We start from the raw sequence: 20,148 nt of genomic DNA, 5'->3' as shown, positions 1-20,148 counted from the left end.
ACACGTTATACACTTCATTAATGACTCAATCTATAAAACTACAAGAGGCTGACATTTAGCAGATGTAATGACTCCCGTACGCTGGAAGCCAGGAACAGATTAGGATTGTCCCTTCTCTCTCTTCTTACTCTATGGTGGGTATTCAGCTGATATTACTGAGTATATTGAAATAAAAAATATTTTAATACAGAAATAACTTAACAGAACAGTGTGAAGTCGAATGATTCATTACTTCATGTCTCTTAAGTTGTAAGGATATCGGGACCTAATATAAATTCCTGCACAATGAACTTGCTCTGTAATGTGAGACATCCCCCACCACGTAAAAATGTTCTGAACATCACATATACAGTTGCCGTACAGGTAATTTGTCCTTTCACGAGATGGGTTGGTGCCTGTGATATTGAGAAACAAAATCTGACGTTTACTGAACTCAAGTGTCGTCTTCTGCTGAGCTCTGCAAGTCCACGTTGCTCTCATCTGTACCCCACATGAAGCTGGGTACACATCTATGTAATCTTACTTTCTATGTGATTTCTGTAACGATTTCACCAACGGCTGAAAGTCCCGATGAGCCGATTCCTGTGTACACACCTACATGATTTACCTGCAGATCTGTGATCTTCATCCATGATAACCATCTGCTGAAAAGATGGTGACTCTGTACACTGTACAGATATCTGCCTACACTGCTGGTGGTGAGTGCGTACACACTGCCATATTTGCCCGACATCATTCTATTGTTGATTGTGATTTTTAAGAAGTTTATAGAACCAAATCAACAGATGCGATGGGTTTGGTACTATAACACATGATCGTGGGAGTGTGCACACTAATACGATAGCTGACTAACCGGTCGTTTATCCTGTGGTTGGCACGATAGTTGCATAGATGTGTACCCAGCTTATGACTCAAATTTCAGCACTGGATCGCTGCTCTCTCTTCCTCACCTCAGTCCTCTGTGTCTGTGAGGAACCTAACGTAGAGTCCGTGTCTACACAACGGCCAATATCCACCCTCCACGGAGACTCAGTCCATGGGCGTGTTCAGCTGGTGAACCTGCAGTTCTTGCTCTAAGTCAAAGAGGTTGACGGAGTCGGCGGCGGTGACCGGCAGGGGGTCGGTGCTGTGGTCCTTGTAGTTCTGCAGAAGGTGCTCGTTGCCCAGAGTGGCAGAATAGGTAGAGTCCGTCTCTCCTCGCAGCGTCAGGACGTTCCTCAGGGATAACCCCAGCCGCGGGGCACTGTTGGAGTTCCGCATGGATAACGAGATGACCCGCGACCGCCTGCAGCATGGCAGGTACTTCCCCATGGCACGCTTGAAGTCTCTCATGAAGAGCGGGTAGATGATGGGGTTCATGGTACTGTTGCAGTATCCGAGCCAGGTGAACACATCGAACAGACCCGAAGGCACACAGTCACAGACAGCCTGTTAGACACAAGAGAGAGAGAGAAGAGTCACTACAACGGGGACAACATTCCAGGTACAATATCACAGGGCACTAAGTTGCCCTCCTTAAAACAAACTCTAGGTCCGTCCCTGCATCGCTGAATGTCATTGAATGGTGTAAAGGCAACAGAGGTAGTATAATCGAGGTTCAATTGACTGAAGGAGGATAAAAATGATAAAATGAGTTTGATTGATGGGATGCGGGTAACGGAAGAAGACCCTAAGGGTTGGGATTGTCGCATGGATTGAGATTGGGACCAATGATTGTGTACGTTGCATTTCGTTGAGGCCGACAAGATTTTGAAGCGTCCGATTTAATATGAACCAGTGACCAGCGTCTTAGTGATGTCGCCAATTTCTGGAGGATTAATCGGCTGCATTCCCTGGATATTGGGTCAACGGATGACCCCATTGTGTGTACGGGATGGGTCCACTTCTATCTCTTTACATATCAGGTATCAATAAACAGGGAAACACAATAACATATCTAGTTGGGGTGCACTAGTTGCTGAAAAATATTCATGCAAGTTTTCATGTAATTAATCATTTATAGACTTAACTTAAAAATACAGACAGAAAGTCCTATCAGTGTAAAGATAATATAAAATCCCCTCTGATACAGTAACAAATAAAAACATGGGGCCTGATTCATTAAGGATAGTAGAGCAAATAAAATGAGTAACTTTGCCCCTTGACAAAACCATGTTGCATGGGAGGGGGAGGTAAATTTAGAATGTGGGGACAGCTTTCTGGTTAGGGGTAGGGCATCTCCTAGATCAACTTTAAAATTTCAGTGTAAAAATGAAGTTATCAAGTATCTAAGTGGTACATGAAAAACAAGTCAGTATTTTCTTTATGTGCAAAATAATAAACTAATTTGCACCCCTTGCATTGTAACATGGTTTGTCCAGGAGAACATTTAATTATTTTTTTGCTTTACTTTCCTTAATGACTCAGGCCCGTAGTGTTTTACCAGTAAATGCTAAAATGTGTCTGGACACAAAGCAAGTCCTCCAATCATTTATGGATGGAAAGGACGATAAAGACTTAATACATTACAATAGGTAGAAGAGATGGAGTTAGACTTGTAACCTTGTAGGAAGAGGAGTTACGTGAACGCTAAAAGGAATGGAGGGGAAATCTGAGTCTAATTGGTTATAATAGCTTCTCTTTCATTCTTTTGGGGTTCAATGTATCCAATGTATCATTGCTGCACTCATCAATACATATTGAGCATTGAACACTAACACTGTACAAGGATGCAAATTTGCACTAAGTTCTCTACAACCAATCAGCAATGAGCTTGTATCTGTCTGCAGCAAACTAGACAATGAAAGCAACTGTCTGATTGGTTGTTATGTTATGTTGTTAGTACATAACACTCAGTGTAGTCCTCCAGTCTTCTGCATTTCAGTTACCTGGACCACGTTGGCAACGAAGAATGGGAGCCAGGCCACGAAGAACATGCCCAGCAAGATGCCCAGGGTGAGGCTGGCTTTCAGAGCCTTCTTACTGTGCTTCGTGACAAACCTCCTGCTCTCTGCGACGGGCACTGCGAGGACCTGGCACAACGACGGGACGAGATATAGTCATATTAGCGGCAAGTTACATCTCTCTATCAATTGTCACAATAACGTAAACACTATTGATTTCATTTATACCAAATGTTGCACAACAAGTAAATTACTGTCCGTCAGAAAATACATCAGGAAATTTGTACAGTATGAAAAAAACTACCAAAGGTCAATGACATTGTTCTGGGACAAACTGTACGTGATGGCTGTGAGATCCTGCGCCCTGTATTATCTCTCCTCTACATGGTGTTATTATTGTTGCTGTTGGAGGGATTACGCTATAATGTGACAATGAGTCAGTAGTAAACTGACCGCACATTGCTAGAAAATTGTCAGTGTAAATATTTCCAGGAGAAAAAATGAGCACGATTATAGCCCCAATCTAGGAGCGATGTGTCTCCATGGACCGTTCTGGAGACACTTTGAGCTGAATTGAATCTCGCCCTAAGTTCGGACGGACGTAATGTACCAGCTCACAAATAAACAGCGGTTGGAAAGTTTACTTCACTTATGAACTAAGAGCAGTTGTCTCTCTACTGGCAGGTTAGAGGACCCGAAATGGACCTAATTACCATCTGGAAAGCGCTACGGAATTTGCTGGCGCTATAAAAACAAATGTTGATGAAATGATAATGAATGGAGGCTCTCCGTCTCTCCATTCACTCCAAGGAACCCTTGATCTGGCTTTTACTTGAGCCCTTAGCTTTTGGAAAGCTGTCTTTCCAACACCGTTCCTTTTCCCTGGAGTTCAAAACACATAAGTCAGAAACATGGGACTTACATACAGTCCATCAATGATTTCGCCAACATTTCTGTCACAATATATAAAATTGTAAAATATAACATTAAAGCTGACAATCTACATTCCCCCTTGTTATATGTCCCTTCTTCATTACCTGTCGCATATCACTTTGATTATTATATAATAGAATATACGGTTCCAGGATTGAAATATCCATGGCACACATATATATTACGCCTTATTCCCTCCTGCTTAGGGGCTAGCACAAATGTATACCATACTTAACCCCTTCCCGTGCGGACGCATGGCAGCAGACACCAAAGGGTTAATTCCCCCTACAGCTAATGTTCCAAAATCAGCAACAACTTTCCCCTCCCCATTACCTCCTCTATATTCCTGCGTTTGCCACTGAATGGAGCTGCTCGTGTGAACGTAATTAGTGCCCGCGGAGAAATGGCATCTGGGTGACCCGTAATGTCGTACCCGCGGGGCCCAACGGGGGAACCGTCCAATCCCTGGTGACGCGGCATCACAGAGATCATTGTACATCCATCTCTCATCTCGTTATACACAAACATCCGCACCCTCCACCAGCTAATGTAGGTCAGACAGTAACACAAATATCATTGATGAGAATACTTCATGGTGCTGGAAATTTAATCTAAATGTACAGTTTTCAATTATCCCTGTTTCCCAATCACAGTTCCATAAGTTGAAGAACTGTCTGATGTATATTTTATCCATCACAACAATACCCCAGTTAATTTAACATTAAGCATTTACACAGTACCACTTTCCTTATCCCTGCTAGATGTAATTCTCAGTAGTCGCTATGGATGGACAGAATCTCAGTGTTAATTCTTTTGTTCTATATGCTGGATGCAATGATCTGTATCTGTTCTTACTCCGTATACAGGGACAACCTCCCAGTACGAGGTGAGTTCTAGCTTCAGGTATAATGTCATTATCGCTGTGTTGTTGTCTATAAGAACTGCTTCTCTGACGTCCCTGTTCTCTATGTATGGATAATACACAGTACTACTTCCCTCGCTCCTCCTGCTGCATGCAATTCTCAGTAAATAGTTTCTTTCTGAGAGTTGCATGACGGAGATGTATTTTGGGAGGAACGTTTTCCTAAATCCATCTTAATGACAGGTAGACGTCTTTACACATGGATTTGTGTTCATGGTTCACACATTACCATTGCAGTCATCTTGGGAATGTATAGGAGCCAGTTTTGGAACCTGGCCGCACACAAACGTTGATACTCTAAGTCACATCTATCCACTAGCCCAGTGTTGGCTAACCTGTAACACTCCAGGCGTTGTGAAACTACAAGTCCCAGCATGCTTTGCCAATATATAGCAGCTTATTGCTGGAAGGGTATGCTGGGACTTGTAGTTTCACAACACCTGGAGTGTCACAGGTTAGCCAACACTGCACTAGCCACACCCATTCACTAGCCACACCCCCTTTCCATGGAAAATTCCGCAGATCTGTTGGCCCAGTCACAGTGCAGGGTGCATTGACACTGACCCTCTCGGTTCACCCCCCTTTCAGTGAAATCATGTTCTTCCAAGTATGATTTGATGAGTACCCATTGCCAACTTTAAAAATCTCAGGTCAGGTGACAAGTGGAGCCACCCCTTCTGCGGCAAAATGCTGCAACTGCGCCATCGGGAGCAAAATAATAAAATTTACAGCAAAGTGGTGCGGGAGAAAGGATGGTACTCCCAGGGGTCCGGCAGAACTACCCGAGATTCTGGAGTCTCCCGGATAGTAGGCAAATATGCCCAACATTTGCACACATTTTGTGGGATAAATCAATTTTTCAGTTCATGAATTTAGTAAGAATGAGGTATGAGGCACTTTGAGGCAAGTAATAATCACTTCTTGTTGTGCCTCATGAATCAGCGATATCACTAGTTCCTGGATCGTTGATTGGGTGCATTCACAAGCGAACTAATTCACCCCACAAAATAGTCATTATGTGTAGATGACACTAAGGCTTCACCACCTGAATTAAACCCATCTCAGTCCATTGTTCTCTATTTCTCAGTACAGTTTTCTCTGCTGATGGAATAAAGATTGACAAATATATTATTTAGGGATAATGTTTCTTTTCAGCCTCTCTCTCCCTTCCCCCAGCTAAATCTATGATCGAAATCTTTTCAGGACAGATAATATCTTTGGCGTCAGTAACACAATTGAAAATGTTTCAACTCGTTAACTTTTCCTTTTATCTGTATTTGACAGCAAAGACCAGGAATTGTCACTAACAACACAAGGTTGAGATCTCTCTGTAATGTAGGATTTGGGGATAAAAGGGACAGTGGATCTGGGTGTTCTTCCAGCAGGAGATGTGTGATGTACGATGTTCCCGCATCGTGGAGCTGGCACCAGCCGACTACTGAGCAGAGGGTAGGGGGTGTAGATGTGTTCGCCAAGCCTGGCAGGAGACTGTAACCCACATGGTAATATATTACCATGAATTTGGGGGAGGGAGACGTGAATCATCACAGCGGCTGGTCTGCAGATAGCGCAGGGTAAATGTCACTCATGTTGGGGACGTTGTTTCATAAACACTTCTGCAGCAGAATCACAGACCCGTCAGTAACGGGAGTACAGAAAGAAGCCCTCAGTGTCAGCGTATTATGAGATATTAAGGGGACGGCTAAGGGGGCACAAAATAGGCCAACGAAAACTCAAAAACAAACCTCGCTGAAGCCAAGTGATGCGCAGTGAATGAATAAGGTGTAGTCAGGTGTATTGCATGTTAGGGAAAATAATACTCACTAAAGGTAGACGTTAACAAACTGAAAACACCTGGGTAAATGAGGAACACCAAGTATATAGAAAGAAGAACTTCCACGTAGATGTGGCTTGTGCATTATTAAGCAGATAATATCCCCGTATGGTCGGGGTCCTGTATAAAGATTCCGGGCTGCCCCTGGGTGACTATAACTATGGCTATCACGGCTGCAAGAGGGACCTCTGTGATTTTTGAGGGTGAGTGTTGGGGCGTCTTTGGCAGAAGCTTCAGCGAAAAAGAGAAGCTCAACTTCCTAATGTTTTATAAGTAACGGAGCCTAAAGTGATGTCAGTATTACAGATTCTATAATATGTCAAATTTCAACGGTTCTACGGCTACAAACATTTTCACGATATCGTCGTCAATAGAACCCGATTCGAATTTGTGGTTCGCTGGGGGCGGTCAAGGTTCACCATTCACAATCAAATGTATCATTTTCATTTTAAGAAAAAATATATAAATATTTTTAATTTAAAAAGAAGTATTTTAACATAGTATCTCAAATCTCATATCAAAATATTCTCCCTCCTGCCCGCTTAGATCTACCTCTGACCTGCGCCTTGTCTCGTCTCTGGTAGCCACCTCTCACCAGGGGCGGATCTAGGAAACTGCTCTACCCGGGGCGATTTTAGGGGGGGGCGATTTAGGCCCCGCCCCCTTTCTAATTTCTAAGGCTGCCGGCGGCTGCACAGTATGTGAAGGTCCGCTCGGCAGTGACAGTGTGCTGCCCCGCTGCTCTGATTGTGTTTAAAACACAATCAGAGCATCCGGGCAGCACACTGTCAATGCTGAACGGACCTGCACAGTATGCAGCCGTCAGCAGCAAGCCCCTGCTAGGGGGGGCTATCGCCCCCCTGGATCCGCCACTGCCTCTCACTCCCGCCTACAAGACTTCTCCCGTGCTGCTCCCCACTTATGGAACTCCCTACCATGCTCAATCAGACTTTCCCACAGCCTTCAAATCTTTAGATGCTCTCTGAAAACCCATCTCTTATTTAGAGGTGACCTTATCCCCGATAACACTATTCACACTAATACACCCTCAGAACTGTCCCAATCTCCACTCTGAGCCACACTCGCTCCTCTTGTTTCAGCTGTACCCTCCTCCCTTTAGAATGTAAGCTCTCTAATGAGCAGGGTCCTCCATACCCTTTGTTTTCATATCTGCATTTATTTTTTATACCTTGTATGTCCTGTTTTACGTATGTCCTGTTTTCCCTACTGTACGGTGCTGCGGAGCACTGTGGCGCCTTACACATCTACGATAATAATAATAATAACATTTCTTTTCAAATTAAACACTAAAGTGTGGGAATTTCGCAATTAAAAAAACGCTAAAATGTACCACGTTAAGCTCAGTAACGGTGAAGCCAGTTTGCATATATTGCAATTCCCTGTGTCTTCATATGGGGGCTGTGAGGGGCCCTTATGAGTAATTAGTGAATATAAACTGTATTTGTGCCATTCTGCATTGTACTGGGAGAAGCCAATCTCTTGACCCAAGAGCTCACTATCAAAACATAACCTACACTTAGATATGGTTCTTGACACTTTGTCCAACGCTGGAACCAGCGACAACATTCACTTATACAACAGCAAAAGTTGTGCAAAGTGTTGATATAAACTAGGACTTAATACATAGTTGCACTACAATATCCTAGAGCAGTCAGATGGCGCGTTAGGACCCAGTATCAGGATTCGGCACCTCTCTACGTATAAAGTACAGTGCGCTCACGTCTCAGGACCCTTAGGTAGAACTGACCTTGTAACACTGAATCACATAAAATATTTACGTGTTGATATACGTCTGTGATCCCATCACACGGTCAGGACACGCACGTACGCACCATCACATATAAAGGTGCTAAGTGCCAACAGATATAGTACATTAGTGCTTCGGGGATAGGTGGGTAGGGGCCGAGGAGTCCGATATTTACAGGATATCGTGTACAGTAATTATCAGCATATAAGACCCTAAACGCACATGTTACTTTCACAGAGGTTTAAATAAGACAGTTTGTTTATTAGTTTACTATGTTTGTCCCCAATTGTAAAGCGCTACGGAATATGTTGGCGCTATATAAATAAATGATGATGATAATGATGAAATAGGAGGCTGTGTAATACTCAGTAGACAGTTTGTAGGGTTCAGTACTTTGTGGCATTTGTACAACAGTATTTAGATAGAATTCAGGCAGTAGCCCTGGGCACCACGATGTGGGGAAACGATACTAGGGTGCCCAACATGGCAGATTTTCCTGCCATGACTGAGGCATGAGGCATAGACTATATTGTATAGACACAAAGTGCCTCATGCCTCTGTGACCTCACAGGTCCTAGCGAAGGGACCAGCTGTATTCTGGTGAACAGGCCGCCCCTGATGTGGAGTGTTTCTTCTCTCAGTACATATAGATCAGCCCTGGCCGACCTGCGGCTCTCCAGGTGTTGTGAAACTACAAGCCCCAGCATGCTTTGCTAGTAGATTGCCAGCAGATAGCTGGCAGGGCGTGCTGGGGCTTGTAGTTTCACAACACCTGGAGAGCCGCAGGTCGGCCAGGGCTGATACAGTAGGTTTATAGATGTGGAACTTGTGTCTTTTTGTTTGGAAAACGAAATTAATCTTTTCAGTTATACCAGGAAAAGGAACAATCAGTGTTGGCACTACCGGCGTGGCGGGGTGCGAAGTGACTGTGGGACTCGGGGATGAGGTGGATGCGGCCGGTCCATATGCTGCCAAGTCCTCCGCTACTCTGAGCATGCATGGTCGCTGGATCGGGGACTTCAATGCGTACATACTGGCCCACGTTCAGATGAGCAGTGACCTCCGGAGGATGGATGGGCACCACGGTTCTCCACCCAGGGCCGGCACATGGAGCAGTGCAGATTCCCAGGTACGATAGGCTACGAGCCGGTGGTCCTCCATACCAGAGGCTGACACATAGTTGGCTTTGCAATGAAAATAAAAACACTGAGTGACATTATATCACTCATTCAGTGATCTAGGCGCATCCTAAATCCTTTTAACCTAGGTGACCAACTGGGTTTGTCTAGTGCCCTAAAATTTAGCTATGGGGGTTGATGATATACCGTCAACAAATTTAGCTATGGGGATTGATGATATACCGTCAACAAATTTAGCTATGGGGGTTGATGATATAACACCCCAGTGCACAGTTATATGATCTGTATTGAGTTCTACAGGGAAAAGAATTCTCCATAACCAGGATTTCCTTTCAGACATGACACTGATACCTCTAAGTATGAATGTAACAGATTCAGAGCTTCCTGCTGATACTGTAATGCAGTGATGTTGTGTTTGTGTCTATAGATTGCAGCAGAGAACAGAACATTTCATTCCACTCCCAACCAGTAGGTCTCTTCTCAGGTCTGTCCAGATAATGAAAGCTGGAGAGTGACTGGAGGACCCCCCACCAAATTACTATTATAGAGAATGGAAGGGGGGGGGGGGGGGGGGGTTGGTAAAAATCAAATGTACATTGGAAAAAGCTTTAATTATTATTGATTGAACCAGTAATGATCACAATGGGTGTCACACAGGGAAATACTCACATTAGAGCCTGTGGGGTGTAATTGAGGGGGAAGAGGGGGGGTTGTTCTAGGCAATGAGTTGTGTTAGATCCTGGGCGCACTGTCTGGAGAAAGATTTTTCTGTGTAACCATAACGTAAAGTAGAACTAAATCCCAAATAGGAAAATATTGATGTCAAAGAAGAGAAATCAATTTGCTGGCTGTAAACAGCCATAATGACGTCTCTAAAAGTGATCACAACTATATTATGCATTGAGAAGAACCAATAAAGTTCTATGATTAAAACAAAACCATTAAACAAAATGCTAATATCATAAACTAAAAATATAAATGAAATAGTAACGTACAAAAAAAAGGTAAAGAAAAAACTGACTGCTCTGCCCTTTTATTGCATAAAAAGTATCCCAGCCCTTTATGTATAATCATGCAAAATACCCAGCAGCCCCTATTATGTAAAATAAACCACTGATAAATCTATAAAACTGACAATGGTGCTCTATGTAAATAAATATTACAGAAATTTGCAAAGTTTCTTACACTAACCCTACAGCTGGTTGTATAATTCTTATGACAAACAAAATATTTTCCCCACATTGTGTCAAGAAGCAACAATGTTGCAAAGACAAACAAGGAAACTAATGTATCAACCATGTAAAACATATATCAAAACAATACATAATAAAAGATATAATAAAGAATAGAAAATAAAATGTATCATTTCCAAACAAGTACAATATGTTGCCGTCCTTATAGCTTCCTTGATATTTATTTGGTAGATTTTACCTGCTTTCCACTAGGTAATGTTTATAACATAAAAATATTTTTGTTGACATTTGGTAGCCAAGAAATCCCTAACAGCCACCCCCCACCCCCTCCAAAAAACAATATAACATTTGATATTAGACAAATAAATATAAAAACATGTTCTCCTGGTTTAAAATAAAAGTGAGATTTGGTCTGGTCATGGCGGGGTACAAACCCTCTGGTCACCAAGTCACAAATAGAGGTCACAGAATAAAATAAGTTGGATTTATTAAATGAGAGCAGGAACAAATCATGAAAAGTGCTGTTTTTTTAATATATTTCTGGTATAGTGCCCATATAATCAAAATATATTTACCAAACAATGGTACCAAAGGAAACTCCTATCTGTCCCTCATACAAGTATATGAAATTTGGTCGGGTAGTGTAAAAAAAATATAATTCTCAACGAAAGTGACACAGTTCAAAAAGCAAAATATTGTTTTTCTCCTTTAAGGGAGCAGAAGGCTTAACCTGAAAATTTTGGGATTGTACTTTAAATGCTTACAATGTTTTCTACAGAGCCCAGTTTATCACCTGTAATAATAATTTGTATATATTTGTATATATCTGTCTCGTAGTGCATTAATATCCTGGGGGTAGATTTACTAAACTGCAGGTTTGAAAAAGTGGGGATGTTGCCTATAGCAACCAATCAGATTCTAGTTGTCATCTATTTAATACATTCTACAAAATGACAGCTAGAATCTTATTGGTTGCTATAGGCAACATATCCACCTGCAGTATAGTAAATATAGCCCCTTTGTTGTCTTTTCCATATATCAATATGTAGATAGTTAAATTCCATTGGTTTGATCTTAAACGTTTATTGTTATAATATGAGTTTATCCAGCAGCTAGTTATTATAATTGAAACAAATATTATTGTTTTATCTGCAGCTTATTTTCCTGTTTTTAGCAGAAAAAAACAAAATAACCAAAGTCAGTAAGAATCACTTACTGACTCACATTTAATTGCAAACTTTGCACTGAATCCTAACAACCAATCAGATGCCTACTTTCATGGTTTAACTTGTAGTAGATTCCCAACTCCAGTCCTCAACCCTCCCCAACAGTCCAGGGGTTAAGGATGTCTCAGCTTGAGCACAGGAGGTTGAATTAAAATGACTGAGGAACTAGTTAATGTATCTGAACTCAAGCAGGGATATCCTTAAACCCTGGAATGTTAGGAGAGCTTGAGGACCGGAATTTGGAAAAACACTGATCTAGAGAGATGAGAAAATTGGTTCAGTGCAAATTTTGAAGCAAAATCCAATTTTATTTGTTAGTGACGTGTGTAAGCCAGACATTGATAAAAAAAAATATGGTATTGTTCGGTGAGAAACTTCTGCGCAAGCTATTTTGACATCTAAGTATATAAAATAAATTAAATCCTACAGTGCATAGAAAAAGTGATTAGCTCTACTTTAATATTAATGCCTTTAATAATGCGGAGTCTGTAAAGACGCTAACATTTAGCAGCGGGGGATTAGAGTTAGGATACAATTTGTGTTCAGAAAGACGATCACAATCACCCGAATCCATCGCTCTGTTCCCAGGCTGCGGTGGGATCTCCAGTACTGAGGCAGAGACGTCTTATCACTAAAAACATGTGTTCAACGCATCGCTGCACAGAATGAGGCTTCATTTGTAGAAGCTGCCTGTTCTGTATAAGAAAGATGTCATCTATAACAGCCAATACTGCCGGGGAAAACTCACATTATACACAACGGAGAGGTCCAACCACACGTTCGTTGTGTCACCTATTTTATTCAGACTTAAGATGATTATAAAAGTGTATGTGCAGATACATACGGTATGTGTATATATATATATATATATATATATATATATATATATATATATATATATATATATATATATATATATAGTGGTCAATAAAGGAATTTAGACGTGGCCACAACATTAAACCACTGACAAGTGAGGGGAATAACACTGATTATCTGGTTACAAAGACACTGGTCAAGGGGTGGGATATATTAGGCAGCGACTGAACAGTCAGTTCTTGAAGTTGATGTGTTGAAAGCAGGAAAAATTAGCGTAAAAAAAAGTGTAAGGATCTGTTTGACTTTGACAAGGGCCAAATTGTCAGGACTGGGTCAGAGCATCTCCAGAACAGCAGGTCTTGTGGGGTGTTCCCGGGATGCAGTAGTTGGAGCCTTTGGTGACTTGTCACCAGGGTCATTGGCCACTCAAGGTTCATTGATGCACGTGAGGAGCACAGGCCAGTCTGTCTGGTCTCTGTCATCATTTGTTTAATAGTTTGTATATGTAAAACCATGTATTATAGTCCTGGCACAGGTGTGGCTCTGTACATTACTCCTGGCACAGGTGTGGCTCTGTACATTACTCCTGGCACAGGTGTGGCTCTGTACATTACTCCTGGCACAGGTGTGGCTCTGTACATTAGTCCTGGCACAGGTGTGGCTCTGTACATTACTCCTGGCACAGGTGTGGCTCTGTACATTACTCCTGGCACAGGTGTGGCTCTGTACATTAGTCCTGGCACAGGTGTGGCTCTGTACATTAGTCCTGGCACAGGTGTGACTCTGTACATTACTCCTGGCACAGGTACGGCTCTGTACATTAGTCCTGGCACAGGTGTGACTCTGTACATTACTCCTGGCACTGGTGTGGCTCTGTACATTAGTCCTGGCACAGGTGTGACTCTGTACATTACTCCTGGCACTGGTGTGGCTCTGTACATTAGTCCTGGCACAGGTGTGGCTCTGTACATTACTCCTGGCACAGGTGTGGCTCTGTACATTACTCCTGGCACAGGTGTGGCTCTGTACATTAGTCCTGGCACAGGTGTGGCTCTGTACATTAGTCCTGGCACAGGTGTGACTCTGTACATTAGTCCTGGCACAGGTGTGGCTCTGTACATTACTCCTGGCACAGGTGTGGCTCTGTACATTAGTGCTGGCACAGGTGTGGCTCTGTACATTAGTCCTGGCACAGGTACGGCTCTGTACATTAGTCTTGGCACAGGTGTGGCTCTGTACATTACTCCTGGCACAGGTGTGGCTCTGTACATTAGTCCTGGCACAGGTGTGGCTCTGTACATTAGTCCTGGCACAGGTGTGACTCTGTACATTACTCCTGGTACAGGTGTGACTCTGTACATTAGTGCTGGCACAGGTGTGGCTCTGTACATTAGTGCTGGCACAGGTGTGGCTCTGTACATTACTCCTGGCACAGGTGTGGCTCTGTACATTACTCCTGGCACAGGTGTGGCTCTGTACATTACTCCTGGCACAGGTATGACTCTGTACATTACTCCTGGCACAGGTATGACTCTGTACATTACTCCTGGCACAGGTGTGGCTCTGTACATTACTCCTGGCACAGGTGTGGCTCTGTACATTAGTCCTGGCACAGGTGTGGCTCTGTACATTAGTGCTGGCACAGGTGTGGCTCTGTACATTACTCCTGGCACAGGTGTGGCTCTGTACATTACTCCTGGCACAGGTATGACTCTGTACATTACTCCTGGCACAGGTGTGGCTCTGTACATTAGTGCTGGCACAGGTGTGGCTCTGTACATTAGTGCTGGCACAGGTGTGGCTCTGTACATTACTCCTGGCACAGGTATGACTCTGTACATTACTCCTGGCACAGGTGTGGCTCTGTACATTAGTCCTGGCACAGGTGTGGCTCTGTACATTAGTGCTGGCACAGGTGTGGCTCTGTAAATTAGTCCTGGCACAGGTGTGGCTCTGTACATTACTCCTGGCACAGGTGTGGCTCTGTACATTAGTGCTGGCACAGGTGTGGCTCTGTAAATTAGTCCTGGCACAGGTGTGGCTCTGTACATTACTCCTGGCACAGGTGTGGCTCTTTACATTACTCCTGGCACAGGTGTGGCTCTGTACATTACTCCTGGCACAGGTGTGACTCTGTAAATTAGTCCTGGCACAGGTGTGGCTCTGTACATTACTCCTGGCACAGGTGTGGCTCTGTACATTACTCCTGGCACAGGTGTGACTCTGTACATTAGTGCTGGCACAGGTGTGGCTCTGTACATTACTCCTGGCACAGGTGTGGCTCTGTACATTAGTCCTGGCACAGGTGTGGCTCTGTACATTAGTCCTGGCACAGGTGTGGCTCTGTATATTAGTTTTGGCACAGGTGTGACTCTGTACATTAGTCCTGGCACAGGTACGGCTCTGTACATTAGTCCTGGCACAGGTGTGGCTCTGTACATTAGTCCTGGCACAGGTATGGCTCTGTACATTAGTCCTGGCACAGGTGTGGCTCTGTACATTAGTCCTGGCACAGCTATGGCTCTGTACATTAGTCCTGGCACAGGTGTGGCTCTGTACATTAGTCCTGGCACAGGTGTGGCTCTGTACATTACTCCTGGCACAGGTGTGGCTCTGTACATTACTCCTGGCACAGGTGTGGCTCTGTACATTAGTCCTGGCACAGGTCTGGCTCTGTATATTAGTTTTGGCACAGGTGTGACTCTGTACATTAGTCCTGGCACAGGTACGGCTCTGTACATTAGTCCTGGCACAGGTGTGGCTCTGTACATTAGTCCTGGCACAGGTGTGGCTCTGTACATTAGTCCTGGCACAGGTGTGGCTCTGTACATTAGTTTTGGCACAGGTGTGACTCTGTACATTAGTCCTGGCACAGGTACGGCTCTGTACATTAGTCCTGGCACAGGTGTGGCTCTGTACATTAGTCCTGGCACAGGTGTGACTCTGTACATTAGTCCTGGCACAGGTGTGGCTCTGTACATTAGTCCTGGCACAGGTGTGGCTCTGTACATTAGTCCTGGCACAGGTGTGGCTCTGTACATTACTCCTGGCACAGGTGTGGCTCTGTACATTAGTCCTGGCACAGGTGTGGCTCTGTACATTAGTCCTGGCACAGGTGTGGCTCTGTACATTAGTCCTGGCACAGGTGTGGCTCTGTACATTACTCCTGGCACAGGTGTGGCTTTGTACATTAGTCCTGGCACAGGTGTGGCTCTGTACATTAGTCCTGGCACAGGTGTGGCTCTGTACATTAGTCCTGGCACAGCTATGGCTTTGTACATTAGTCCTGGCACAGGTGTGACTCTGTACATTAGTCTTGGCACAGGTATGGCTCTGTACATTAGTCCTGGCACAGGTGTGGCTCTGTACATTAGTCTTGGCACAGGTATGGCTCTGTACATTAGTCCTGGCACAGGTGTGGCTCTGTACATTAGTCCTGGCACAGGTGTGGCTCTGTACATTACTCTTGGCACAGCTATGGCTCTGTACATTAGTCTTGGCAAATAATGCATAAGATCTACTGTACCACACACTGGCACATCTGACATACACGGTTAGGGCCACGTTTAATTCAACACACTTTGAAAGTTCCCTCCTCAGAACGTGATGTATTTACATGGCTGTGTCGCTAGTGTTCTCTGTTGTTAGTTATTTCTGACAGAGTGTCTGCATCTTTCATAAGACTCATAGACATCCCTCACACCTGTATCAAGTATCTATAAACCTCCATATATACACATATATATTATTTATTTTTATTTTACTTGCTATATTGGCTGTTATATTAGATGCAAAGAAACATGTTTCCGGGGGTTATGGGTCCTGTCACATATAAGATTGGAGAATTATTGAAACATGTTCATCAGGTTGATTTATAACCCAAGGATTTAACAATTGGGATGTAAAGTTGTTCATATGTAATGTGAGCATCAGGAGAATGGTGAACACGACGTTTATGTCCCAGGAATAGAGAGATAAGAATCTGATTCCCAATCAGTTTCATTTAATACGTTATTACAATGCCAGTAACTTTACAGAATATTATATTAATTTTATTTATGTGCATAGGAAAGGTAACGTTACATACACCGGGGACCATGAATGTCATTGCATTTAGGTGCAAAAATTGCACTAAATCACAGAATCCAGACGCCGGCTGTAGTTGTCCAACTTGAACTAGACAGATAGAGGCTAATTGCCGATTGGTAACTGTGGCTCGGTGCAGATTTAAATCCAATGTCAGTAACAGCCCCTCTACCTATACTCTGTCCTACACAAACAGCGTTGCTATGATAGAAGCTATGATAGAAGCTATGATAGAAGCTATGATAGAAGCTATGATAGAAGCGAGCATCACATACCCAGGAGTGGATTAGATCACACAGTGAAAGGACACAATCAGTAAAACAATGGAGTATAGCAGAGAGCTGCCATCCTTACTCTGTCTGGAGTATGAGAGTAACAGGAGCATTAAGTCAAACATTGTTAATAGATGAATTTTTTGTCTTGTCTTTATAAAAACTGTCTCAAGAAATTAAAATAAGAAATGCTTATTATAGTGGCACTTCAAATGCGACGTAACTTGGTAAATGGTCAGGAAACAGGGGCAGGTATGGAGCCGACCCATCCATCTGCAGACACTGGAGAACTTTGAACTACAAAGAAGAAACCAGAAGCTCCTGAAGTTTTGTCCTTGTCATAGATCGCCCCTAGTGGTGACAATAGACTATACCATCCTCTCACTCCGCCGTAACTGAGATAACTGCGGAACAGAGCGTTATTACTAATAGCGGGAGTGGTACTCACCTGCACGTGGTCTTCAGACACATTGGGGACGTTAGTGGTCAGAGCTGCCACCTGTACGGCCTGTTTCCTGGCCGCCAGCAGGATCCTGCAGTAAGTGAAAGAGATGGCGGCAGACGGGAGGAAGAACGTCAGACAGGAGGCAATCAAGGCGTACGGTAAACTGACCAGGAGACGGCACTGCTTCTCCTCCGGCGCAGATGTCAGGTTCAAAGGCCGCACCTCGAAGTCCTGTCCGTGCCATCCCATCTCAATGGGCAGGAACGACGCCAGGGCGGCCAGCGTCCAGGTGGCTAAGATCAAACCCAGGGCCCGGCAAGAGGTCATCCGGAGCTTGTACTTGAGCGGGGAGATAATCAGAAGATACCTGTCCAGGCTGATGACGCAGAGGTTGACAATGGACGCACTGCAACACATGACGTCGAACGAATACCAAATGCAACAAAACTCCGTGTCCAGCACCCACCTCCCGTAGAGTTCATTCAACATGGCCGGCGGCATGACCACCAAGCCCACCATGAGGTCCGACATGAAGAGGGACACCAGGAAGTAGTTGGAAGTGTTGCGGAGCGACCTCTGGGTAAAGATGAGTAAGATGAGGAGAGAGTTGCCCAAGGTGGTGAGGAAAATGATGAAACAAAGGAACACGGCCATCCAGACCTTCCCACCGTTGGGAGAAGACCCCAGGACCTCTTTGCCATAAAGTCCGTTCCATTGTTCCTCCATCAGCTGAGCCATGAAGGATCTTCCTACTGAGAAGAGACCATCGCAGTTTTCTTTTCCTGATCCAGTGGCGCTTATTTCCCCTCTCCATCTATCCTAAACCTCCAATCTCATCCCTATCCCAGCCCTCGTCCTTCTCCTGCACTATCCACTTTTAATGCTTCACACTTTCATCATCGTCTCACTAACGCCAGCGTTCCGATGGGTCTTTGTGCTCCTGCGTCTAAGAATAATCTCTTTCAGTAGTTCAGCTTTCCTTGTCGTTACCTCTCAGTTCTCTGTCTCTCTCCCCCCATCTCCCTGTCACTTCGTCTCTGTCAGCGTCTCTCTCCAGCCTCTCTCGCTCTCTCCGCCATGGCTCTGGCAGTGAGGATTATAATCACATGGAAAAAAGAAAAAACCTCTTTCCAAGGCAGCAAGTCTGAGATGTGTAACTCGGTGAACGAGCAACGCAGAAGCCACTGACAGGGAGGTTGTGAAAACTCGAGCGACGCCTCCCACCCTCCTCTCAGCCCCTTCCTCACACCAGGAAAAATCTCATTATCTCTCGGAATGAATTGACTTTTTCCACAATCAAACTCACACGATGCTGATCAAATGCCAATACTCCTTGTACTACTGGGGAGAATCATTTCACACCATCTAATACCACAACCTACCTGTAACATCAGGTTCAACCGACATCCTGAGTCCAGAAATCTCATTACTATTCATTTACTTGCAGTTCACGTACATCATATTGCTATAATCTCCTGTAAATTATACCTGCATTAACGATAAATGATAATGTGCGAACTCATCTCTGAAATTTGCACAAATGAATATATTATAGCATAGGTGGGAGAATAATATATTATTATATTAGCCAATAATACTCTCGCACGGTTGACAATAATTAATAGGATAATATACGTCCTACTATAAATTATAAAGATATTAAAGGCACCTAGGACTTCTGTGACAATATAAAGGCCAACGTCTGATATCTAATATCCAAAATAATGTACAGTAGGGGCTGTGTTATTCTTACACAAGAAATGAGCATTAAGTAATTACATCAGAGCTCATAGATTATAGAGCTATAATTTACTGGAGTTTATATATATATATATATACGGTATATATATATATATATATATATATATATATATTTACTACTTGTGTATTAATAGAAATATGAAATGAACACGCGTAGGAATGGATTACTGGAGTACAACCAACAGTCCCTAATTTGTTGATGTAAAAAGAAATGTGCGATATAGGTCCGTGCTTGGTATAAAAACATTAACGTTACATCGTCCCTTTATATCGTCACAGGACTGCTCAGTGTCTTGTTATACAATTATAATTTACACCAGGAAGGATACTGTCCTATACAAATAGCAGCCAAATGCTCACAGTAATCTTTATGTACGTCAGTCTAGCACAAGAAAAGAAACTAAATATTTCTATATGAAAAAAAATGAGAAATGAATTATGGTGTAAGAAGTCAGAGATCTAACAAGACGTCCTCTTTACGTCATGTGGCGTCTCATGTCACGTGTGTGGTAACACTAAGGGGTATATTTACTTAACTGCGAGTTGGAAAAAGTGGAGATGTTGCCTATAGCAACCAATCAGATTCTAGCTGTCATTTATTTATTACATTCTACAAAATGACAGCTAGAATCTGATTGGTTGCTATAGGCAACATCTCCACTTTTTCCAACCCGCAGTTTAGTAAATCTAGCCCTAAATGGTGTCCAATACCAGCGCATAGGGAGAAATATTATTTTTCTTACTGTTATATTACAACATAGATTTATTTTCTTCAGAATGATAAACATGTATTTGCGCCAAAGCTACGTAGGCATAGGTCGGTATAATTCTTATATATCATTGACACGCGCTCCTTATACCTGGAGAAACT

General features: G+C 43.4%; 1 protein-coding gene across 1 annotated transcript; it reads right to left on the bottom strand.

Moving 5' to 3' along the window:
• Positions 1-164: 164 nt before the first annotated feature.
• On the bottom strand, positions 165-18,724 carry HTR6 (5-hydroxytryptamine receptor 6). The gene is made up of 3 exons (XM_075190641.1): positions 17,520-18,724; positions 2,868-3,011; positions 165-1,428 (listed from the first exon to the last, which is right to left on the bottom strand). Exons 1-3 carry the CDS (start codon positions 18,252-18,254, stop codon positions 1,030-1,032), a joined length of 1,278 nt encoding a protein of 425 aa, XP_075046742.1. The 5' UTR covers positions 18,255-18,724; the 3' UTR covers positions 165-1,029.
• Between the last annotated feature and the right edge of the window lie 1,424 nt (positions 18,725-20,148).

Source organism: Mixophyes fleayi, chromosome 11, assembly GCF_038048845.1.
Source record: "Mixophyes fleayi isolate aMixFle1 chromosome 11, aMixFle1.hap1, whole genome shotgun sequence".
Taxonomy (NCBI): domain Eukaryota; kingdom Metazoa; phylum Chordata; class Amphibia; order Anura; family Limnodynastidae; genus Mixophyes; species Mixophyes fleayi.
Note: the sequence above shows the minus strand (reverse complement) of the source record. Positions and strands in the feature narration are given on the sequence as shown.

Bases quoted from the DNA above. Each gene is read 5' to 3' on its own strand.
- HTR6 (XM_075190641.1), bottom strand. From the start codon at position 18,254: ATGGCTCAGCTGATGGAGGAACAATGGAACGGACTTTATGGCAAAGAG. The intron at 3,012-17,519 runs GTGAGTACCACT...TCGTTGTGCCAG, and splicing joins TGTCTGAAGACCACGTGCAG to GTCCTCGCAGTGCCCGTCGC. The intron at 1,429-2,867 runs GTAACTGAAATG...TGTGTCTAACAG, and splicing joins TCGTTGCCAACGTGGTCCAG to GCTGTCTGTGACTGTGTGCC.